The 9752-nt window shown below is 41.3% G+C and overlaps 1 protein-coding gene across 1 annotated transcript in view; it reads right to left on the bottom strand.

Annotated features, from left to right (window-relative positions):
• Nucleotides 1–2373: 2373 nt before the first annotated feature.
• Nucleotides 2374–9752, bottom strand: part of PGGT1B (protein geranylgeranyltransferase type I subunit beta) — a 30375-nt gene continuing 22996 nt past the window's right edge. The window contains 4 exon segments of the mRNA XM_008629156.2: nt 2374–6694; nt 6697–6831; nt 9018–9126; nt 9397–9581. Coding sequence (XP_008627378.1) covers nt 6651–6694; nt 6697–6831; nt 9018–9126; nt 9397–9581 — 473 coding nt within the window. The 3' untranslated portion in view covers nt 2374–6650.

Raw genomic sequence — 9752 nt, 5'->3', positions numbered from 1 at the left:
CTCTGAAACATCCATCAAGAATCAGCCCATATAGATTTCTTTTCCACGGGACTCCTTGTCTGATACATGTGTTGCAGTATCCGCACTGTAACAGGTTTATTCTCTACTTCACATTGGCAAGTGATGTTCAGCAACTTCCTGGGAACGGGGCTTCAGCACCTGGAGTGGTTCCTCCAGAAGGCAAACATTGTAAATAAAAAATGTCCCCTTCCTCATCCTTTTCTTAGCTTTTATATCTGAGCGGATGTCACATGCTATGGAATATCCCTTGGGTCAGTTGACCTGGTTGTGTCCTCTCCCAGAATCTTGCCCAGCCCCAGCCTACTGATGGGGTGAGCAAGAATGCCAGGGGGACAGTGCTGATGCTGTGCCAGCACTGCCCAGCAGCAACCAGAGCACCAATTATGAGCACCTTTGCAGCTACCAGGGCAAAGCACAGCACTGTGAGGGCTGCTAGGGGAAAATGAACTCAGACAGACTCAATACAACAGGGTGGCTCCTGGTCCTCGAACTACGGCCTGGTTATCATCACTGTTACGAGTTAACATGGAAGCCACCTTCACAAGCAGGCTAAAATTATCAAAACACAGCTACCACATTCACATCTCTCTCCTTGCATTAGTGAATTTAATATAAACAACTTACCTGGCAAGTTGAAAGCTCTTTCCTTAACATTTTTAATTCTCAAAGTGAGAGCATACAGATTGTTATCACACAGATTTTCTATTCCTCTATGAATTTTCTCTTTTTACTTCAAGTCAGGACCATATTCTTCCTCAGAATTCTACTTGTTCTCCAGTGATAGTGGCCTGTCCAGTCCTATTCCCAAGTACAGAGCCTGTACCTGCAGATAGACATTTTAACGGATGCCAGTCTTACCTTGGTGGAAAGCAAGACCAAGGAGCAAATTCTCCTAGAAACTATGCTAAGGCATGTGGAAAATAAGTAGGTGATTTGTGACAGCCAGCATGGCTTCAGTAAGGGCAAATTGCACCTGACAATTTTGGTGCCCTTCTGAAATGGGCTTACATTGATGGATGTAGAAAGGGAAACTGACACCATATACGTGGACCTGTGTAAAGCCTTTGACACTGTCCCATATGACATCCTTGCTCTAAACTGGAGAGGGTGGACCATTTGATGGATAAGGAATGGTCTCACTCAAAAGGGTTGTGGTCAACACTAAACGTCCAAACAGGAACCAGTGATGAGCAGCCTTACTCAGGGGCTGGTATTGGGACTGGCACTGCTCCACATCCTTGTGGGCAGCAGGGACAGTGGGACTGAGTGCACCCTCAGCAAGCGTGCCAATGACACCGAGCTGCGTGGTGCTGTCCACACACTGGAAGGAAGGAATGGCATCCAGAGGGACCTGGACACGCTTGAGAAGGGGCCTTGTGGAAACCTCATGAAGTTTAGTACAGCCAAGTGCAAGGTCCTGCAGACATGAGTACAGGCTGGGCAATGACTGGATTCAGAGCAGCCCTGTGAGAAGGCCTTGGGAGTGCTGGTGGGTGAGAGTCTGGACATCACTCAGCCATAAGCACTCACCCACAGCCCAGAAAGCCAAACGTGTCCTGGGCTGCATCCAAAGCAGAGTGGGCAGCTTCTGCCCCTCTGCTCTGCTCTGGTGAGATCCTATGTGGATTGCTGTGTCCAGCTCTGGGATCCTCAACATAAGTAGGACATGGACCTTTTGGAGTGCATCCAGAGGAGGCCATGAAGATGATCAGAGGGCTGGAAAATCCCTCCTATGGAAACAGGCTGAGAGGAGGTTGTTCAACCTGGGAAGGAGAAGGCTCCAGAGATACCTTCTAGCACCTTCCAGTATCTGAAGGGACCCTACAAAAACATCAGAGAGGGACTTTTTGCAAGGGCATGTAATGACAGGACAAGGGGGAATGGCTTAAAACTGAGAGAGTAGATTTAGATTAGACATGAGGAAGAAATTCTTCACTGTGAGGGTGGTGAGGCACTGGGAACTGGTTTGCCCAGAGAAGTTGTGAATGCCCCATCCCTGGAAGTCTTCAAACCCAGGCTGGACTAGGCTCTGAGCAACCTGATCTGGTGGGAGGTCTCCCTGCCCATGGCAGGGGGGGTGGAACGAATGATCTTTAAGGTCCCTTCCAACCCAAACCACTCTACGATTCTATGTCCTTACAATGTAGTTATCAAATAAGGCACTTTTCCAGAGCCTCAAAAATAAAGTAGTAGTGTCAGGGTTTGCTGCCTTTAGTGGGTTCAGCTTGAAAACCTTTGGAGGTTATCATTCTCTGTGCCCTCAGGAAGACAGCTCCTCACCCAGAACATGTAATTTGGAAAAAAAGACATGACAAGAGCTACAGTTCAAAAGAAATTACAGTTTTCCCTTGGTTTCCCAACAGTTCATTGAATTTTATTAAACTCAGAAACCAATCAGGCAAATAGAGACCAGGAACACAAAAGCTTTAAAATGGTGAATGGAAAGTGTAAATCTACAACACACTGTAACCACTCAGTGGAGTAATTTAATAACCATTTAGTATAAAGATGTTGAGACTTTCTTCTTTTTCACCCGATACTGTCTGAAATGAGGAAAACTTGTTAAGTAGCCTTTTCTTGCAACAGCAAAAAAAGAGCTTTTCAGAACCACCACAATATTAAACATCAACCTAAACAGACCAATAATCTCATTCAACTGACAAATTTTGGAGATGTCTCAAATTTTGGTTGCAGCAATAGCATCTTCTTACCTAGGCTCTCTCTGCTTCTCATGCATGTCCTGACATCTCTTTCACCCCCACAGGGACACTGATAGCAAGGTTTCTCCAAAATGCCAGGAGATGGGCTGTCCACAAAGGCTTTGACTTTGGAAATCACTGTTTCTCCCCTTCTACACTAGGCAAACCCATACTGAATGGCTTACTTGGTACAAAGTTGAAATGTATTTTTCAGGGAACACAACAGTTTCTACAAAGTATTTAATTTTTATACTGCCATCCATGGAGAAAGCACATTTGATGTAGCTTCTTCTGCTCCTCTCAGGTTGTTTTTTTACCTTGGGCATTAGAGCATGGAGCAAGGTACTCTTACTATGTGCTTCAGAATACATATTTCTGCAATGCCCAACTTACTTGCTAGTTTTTTTTCAGTGATAATGATTGTTCCATTTAGAAAAAACAGTTCTCAAGATGAAAATTCATAAATACAAACATACTTAGCAGCAGCCTTCCAAAATGGTGTTATCATATCTGCCAGCAGCTATGTACAAATCAAGCGGCCCTGAAAGCCTTAGTGACAATGTTTATATCCCCAATCCTCAGATCCTATGGAAAACACACATTTGACTTCCTTTGTTCAACATACCATTTTAAACCCATTTTTCTGGAAGAGAAACTTGGGCCACACATAGAGTTTGGGAGTGTTTCAGATAGGATAGAGGCACACACGTTTGTCAGCCTGATAGCCAAGAGGTTTTACATCCTCAAGCACATGGTAAAGCGATTTAATGCATTAATTTCTTATGTAAGTTCAGTTTCAGCAATGTAAAGTTGTGGTTAACACAAAATTATTAGAGGTAGGTAATAATCACATGGTTTGCTTTTTCTAGCTACATTTAAACTTCACAGTTCACATTTAAATTTTAGCTGTATTTTGATGTATCCCCTTTAAAAGTGATTTTAGGTTATGGACTTCTGTGAAACTCTTGTCCATTGTCTTCTCATTTAACATTTTTCCAGTCAGAAGACACAAAAACCCACAAAAATCAGAGAAGCAATTCAACACAGTCAGAATCCAGATGTCTGCTACACAGGAACATTCAATATTCATCATTTGTTTGCCTGACATCAGTTGGGGAATTTAGAATGGCTAATCATGAATGCAGAGTTGGTTATTAATACAGATTTTTGTCAACTTAAAAAAGATTGAAGATTTCAAACCAATTAGAGTAATTAGACACTCAGCTTGAGGCGAAGGCATACATATTTTGCTGCCTTCATCAAACTTTGGGAGTTAATGAGAAACAAATACACCTCGTGCAACCTTTAGGAAAGGCTAGCTCTGCTAGCCAACATGCAGCCTGAAAAGATGTAGAATAACTGGGGGCCAAGGAGACATGAAATGTAAAATCCATATAAAGAACCCAGGGTAGCTTACAGATACAGAAAGCAAAGCAAGAAATATTATCTGCTTTTTGAGGCAGAAAACTGTTAAATTACTTGCCATGAGAATTTAAATTCTTATTCACATAATATGATTTTTCACTGTTACCCCCTTATTTTCTGCTGAGGGATCCAGATGTCCCTCACAGATGAGAACCTGGTCACATGTAGGGCAACTCAGGAACCACAGTTTAGGATTTTGCAAGCATGGATTTGCCTCACGACAATCAAATACATCATTTTTTATGAAGCTAAGTAAGAACAAATATTTAGGCTGTTTCCCAGCAGAGACTAAGAACACCTTATTCAACTCTTCTGAAATTCAAAGCTACTCCCTCTACTAGGGCATGTAGTAAATGCTAAAAATCTCAAAGATAGTTCACCAGCAAGGCAGAGCAGTAGTGGGGATGGGTAGCTACAATTACATCTCATCTTCATTGCAACTACACCGTGTTCCAGAAACCCATCCTACCCTACCTTGAGTCAACTTGTGGCCACCATCTGATGCAAAGACAAGCAAATACTGTGCTATTTTGAAAAATTTTGACTTCAAGATTTTTCTTGTTTGGTTTTAAACGGGTTTTCATCTAGGTAGACCCCCATGACCCAAGAGACTTCTGCTCAGGGAAGCGGCTTCAGCCTTTGCTGACCAATATCTGGTTAAGCCCCTCCAGGAAAATGGGATTCCCACAGGAACTGCTGTAGTGAGCCCCCTGCCTGGGAGATCCTCTCTTTTAGGTATCTCACTAGTTCTTTTTACTTGTGGCTGGATTTCTGGTCATCTCAGCATGTGAGCAGCAAAACTAATTCCCAAGCTCTGTCTTCCTCTCTTTAACTCCCTCATGTTCCTTGAGTCATTACCTTTCTTTCACGCCCCAATCTTACCCTAGGCAGCTCAGATCCTTTCAACCAGTTTGGTTCCATTATTACTCCACATTCTTTGCTCTTGCTTCCAGCCTCAGTATCTCCCAGTTTCCAGTTCTCTTACTCTACAACAGTCCTACTCAAGTACCTCATTCGCCCTCCCCAGTAACAGCCCTACAGTTCTCTTGGTTCCACCCCGTCAGACTTCCTAGTTTTTCCAACTATTTAGTCTCTCCTCCTCCAAATAAAGTGTCTCCTGGGACATGTCTACATCATACATCTTACTGTCCCCTGCTCCTCCTCTGCTTTTCCAAGCAGATCACTATCGCTAGTTATGCTCCCAATGCTGCCATGTAAATTAATCTGCTATAGAAATAAAAACTATTTATTTAGGTAAGAAGGCTTCTACAGGTTTGGACACTGAGATTGTTCTGGTAGCCTAAAGATACCTATTGGATCTCTACAACATGTGTGCTAGGGGTACAACTACACTACCCTTTTCTCTTGCCCTGCATTGCAAAACAGGAATCGTGTTTATCCCCAAAGCTCTTTTTGCTGACCAAAATGGTCTACGATCCTGTCTCTTTGGGCTCAGCAGTGGCAAATGGTGCACTTAATCTGTTTTAAGAAGTCTTCAGCTGTCTTTGGAACCTTTAGAAAAAAAAAGTGCTGGTAATGACTGGCAAGTAGAAAGATGTCATGGTATCTAGTGAATGCACAAACTGACCAGCCACAAATACACCAGCTGCAAAGTTACTTGCTTCAACTCTGAACAGCACTTCAAGCATACAAATTAAGGCACTAGTAAAGCACTAAAGAAGCTGAGAATGTTCATCATTACTCTAAGCTGAACAACTTCAATGTATTGCAAAGGTTTGTCTTTGGAAGCGGGTTCTAATGCTACTCTTGCACACAGCTATGCTTCCAAAAGACTGGGTTGAGTATCTCTTATTGACACACATCAATATCCCTTCACTCCTAGCAAGCTTCACATGAAGAAACTATTTCAGATGAAAACTCTTTATCTGGCTAACAACCCACTGCATCTGTGTAAAACCTACTCAGAAGAATTCTGAAATCCATTTAGTAAGGCCACACAACTTTAAAAGTCCAGTATATTGAATAAAATAATTTTATTTGTATTTAATTAATTTGTTTGTGAAAAACAAAGTTTATGGAATCTGAAAGCTGATGATAATAGGTAACTTTTAACTGAGACTTAATATGGGAGATTCTCTACCCAAAAATATGTCAAACAGTAAGATTATAAAGAACTTCAACGTTCTGTGCTATACTGTATGATATGTAAACAATTTTGAAAATACTTCCCCATTATATATTTTGACACAGTATGCACAAATTTAAAAAAATAAAATTAAAATGAAGTTTAAATGCCTCAAGGGATTTCTTATAAGTAAAGCCATCTGAAAAGCCATTTACAGTCTGCGGTGACAAACTTCTATATAATCATTTCCCTTTTCACAATGCAGAATAACCTGCTGAAGGCAACTCCCTATCAAAGTGATGCCAGCAACACAGATCTGATTGTATGACTCCAGCACTTAAAAGAGCACATTGGTTATACATGGCTTTTAACCCTGGGCTACAATTATGCTACCAGAACTAAATTCAAGTCTAAATCAGTCATGTAGAGAGGTGTGTGTCGTCTGAACGCTGTTTAAAGTCCGTGTGTTCCAGATCTGATGAAGGTGCTGAAGACGCTCTGATGCTCTTGTGCTTACATTCAGGGCGGGATGAACTTTGCAAATACCAGCTTCTCCAATTAATGACAAACCACAGATCCCAAAGTAGGCATGTAGAGCATCTGAAAAAAGGACAGAAAAGAAAAAAAAGATAACATTTCAGTCTGTAACAGCCAAGTGTTCCTATACTCAAACACCCCCAAGTAATTATAGCCAAGGAAAACAAATAATCAACTGCTATTTTAAACTTGAGTTTTGATGGAAGGAAAACACTTCTGCCCAAAGCTACCAGCATGAACTAAAGTCCAGATTTCTTTTGTAACAACTTGTGCACTACTTGATTTTTTCTGAGTGCCACAGCCAAAAAAGCAAAAGGATTTAAGCATCTGAAAATAACCAGTCCAGAAAGCAAATTTTTTTTCTTGCAAGCATTTTTTGGCTGGTTACTCCATGAGCAGCTAACTACTGAAACAACAAAATTAGTGCCAATAGCTGCCAACAGCAAGACTTAGAGAAATTGAAGAAGCCATTACTTTTCCTAGCTTCCCTCCTTCCTGAGAGATACCCTAAGGATAGGAATTCATGCAGCTTGATCAAGAGATGACTGCTACCAAAATGGGATACTCTTACTCTCCTATCCCATGCTGCTCCTGATGTCCACCTTACACCAGGGTTACATGTGGCACCCAGACCTGCCCCCAGCACTCGAGGTGAGGCCGCCCCAGTGCAGAGCAGAGTGGGACAATCCCCTCCCTTGCCCGGCTGGTGATGCTGTGCCTGATGCACCCCAGGACACGGGTGGCTCTCCTGGCTGCCAGGGACACTGCTGGCTCATGTTCAACTTTCCGTTGACCAGAACACCCAGACCCAAGGCCCTTTTTGCAATGGTGCTCTCCAGCCTCTTGTTTCCCAGTCTATCCAGATGCACACCCTGGACTTGCCCTTGTTCAACTTCATACGATTGGTGATTGTTCATCTCCAATTTGTACACTCTGCAAGACTTCTCTGCCCTTGAGTAGCCAACAGCTACTCCCAATTTAGTGTTGTTTGTGAACTTATTTAGTATTCCTTCCAGTCCTGTGTCCAAGGCATTAATGAAAATGTTGAAGAGCACGTAACTGAGGACAGACCCCTGCGGAACCCCACTAGTAACAGGTCACCAGTCTGGTGTCACTAAACCCTTTTTGCCCAATGCATGAGCCAGTTGGTCACCCATCACATGATGTGTTTACCCAGCCATGTGCTGGACAGTTTGTCCAGAAGGATCCTGGAAGGGACAGTATTGAAAGCCTTAGGTCACAACTGGCTTCCCTTGGTCAACTAGGCAGGCAACCTTGTCATAAAAGGAAATTAAGTTTAAGACAGGATAAGGCACTTCACACACAACAGGCGTTTGAAACAGACTTTTCTGATCTCCAACTCACAAGGTAACTGTTTCATTAAGATAAACCAAAACACTCTCTCCAAAAATTCCTCCGAAATTCCTCTGAAATCCTAAACTGATTTTCAGGCAAGTGGCAGAAGCAAACCTATCACAAGCATGGTGTTGTCAGTGTGGTTTCACCTCAAAAAATTCTGAACTGTTGTTCAAAATGAAATTATGAAAAGATTAAATAACAGGGCACAGATTCTGAACAGACTCTTCCTTTATCATGACTAAATTTTTGTCTTATTTGGTCAGTTTATCTTCCCTGTACAAAATCCCATGGGCAACACTACTGGCACAAGCTTTGTTTTCACAAGTTTGCAATACCCAAACTGAATTCCAACAACTTTTAAAATGAAGAGATTTTAACATCCTTTTGAATTTTTCCTTCAAATTATCCACTTCCAAAAGCATAATAATTAACTTTCAGATGTATACGTACAACCACAATCTGCAAATGACAGTACGGAACTATGTAAATTTTGACTGTTTTTACATATATCAATGACTTCTCAATAAGCTGAAATGATTAATTTACTAAAGAAACAAATGTTTTAATATATTAAACTCAATTTACAGAGATACCTACAGCACAATATTCCCTTTAAGCAGAACAGTTAAACACATACTAAATAGACAGTGATACTCTTTTAATAGTAATCTAAACGACAACAGTTCACTTCCTCTGCGGCTGTACAGGGAAAAACTTCATCTCCCTCTTTCTACTTCAAAAATGAAAACCTTATTATACTTTGAGGGCTTTTTTAATCTTTTTTCTTTTATGGAAGAGTACGATTTCCCTTACACCTCTCACATGTCTGACTGCTGGAATGCATTTCTTACTTAGAACACACTCACAGTAATTTTGAAAAGTTGTATTACCTGGATGGCTATCTGGCCACTTGGCAAATCCACCAACAAGGCGATCTTGAGTTGACAGGATGTAATTTCGGTTTTTCTCAAAATTTGTATACTGGAATACGTTCAAGAGCTGAAAAGAAATTAGATCGTTACAGTAATATACTAAGTCTTAGCATATTTTTAATACTAGAATTTAGTGCCTATTTTTGAGATAAGCAGTGACAGCACAGACAGCACTAATCTGGTAAACCTCCATTTCCTGCATTTTTGCAAGATGAAAGACATTGGCGCATATTGGTGCACTTGTGTCAAATATCTAACTCTTTCAAGCAGAGAAAATGGTGCTTAAAGAAATCAAAACAAGTGAATAACTATACTTAATAGCTGTTCTGTACACTACCTTCAATGTTGCTCCCACCCAGAAGGAATAGCAAGTGTCTACAGGTTTGTTGGGACGTCCATGGTAGCCATTCTGTTGTCTCATTATACACCATCTTCTTATTCTGTTCAGTTCTTTTTCTGAAAAAACTTCCTCCAGTTTGCCCATCAAACACAGAGATGCAATACCACAAAATGTAGAGCCACCTGTGAAGAGAGAGCAGGGTTTGCAATGCTTTGATGCAGAGATTTTCACTGAAGACTGTATGATCTCAGTCAGAACTTTAACTAAGTTATTAGCAATTAAATCAGTGGACTTTCAGAAGTATGAAAAAATTAACTTCAAGTCTAAAATTCAAGTAAGTAAGAAGACTCTAG

The sequence above is a fragment of the Corvus brachyrhynchos genome, unplaced genomic scaffold (genome assembly GCF_000691975.1).
Source record: "Corvus brachyrhynchos isolate BGI_N302 unplaced genomic scaffold, ASM69197v1 scaffold90, whole genome shotgun sequence".
NCBI classification, from domain to species: Eukaryota; Metazoa; Chordata; class Aves; order Passeriformes; family Corvidae; genus Corvus; species Corvus brachyrhynchos.
Note: the sequence above shows the minus strand (reverse complement) of the source record. Positions and strands in the feature narration are given on the sequence as shown.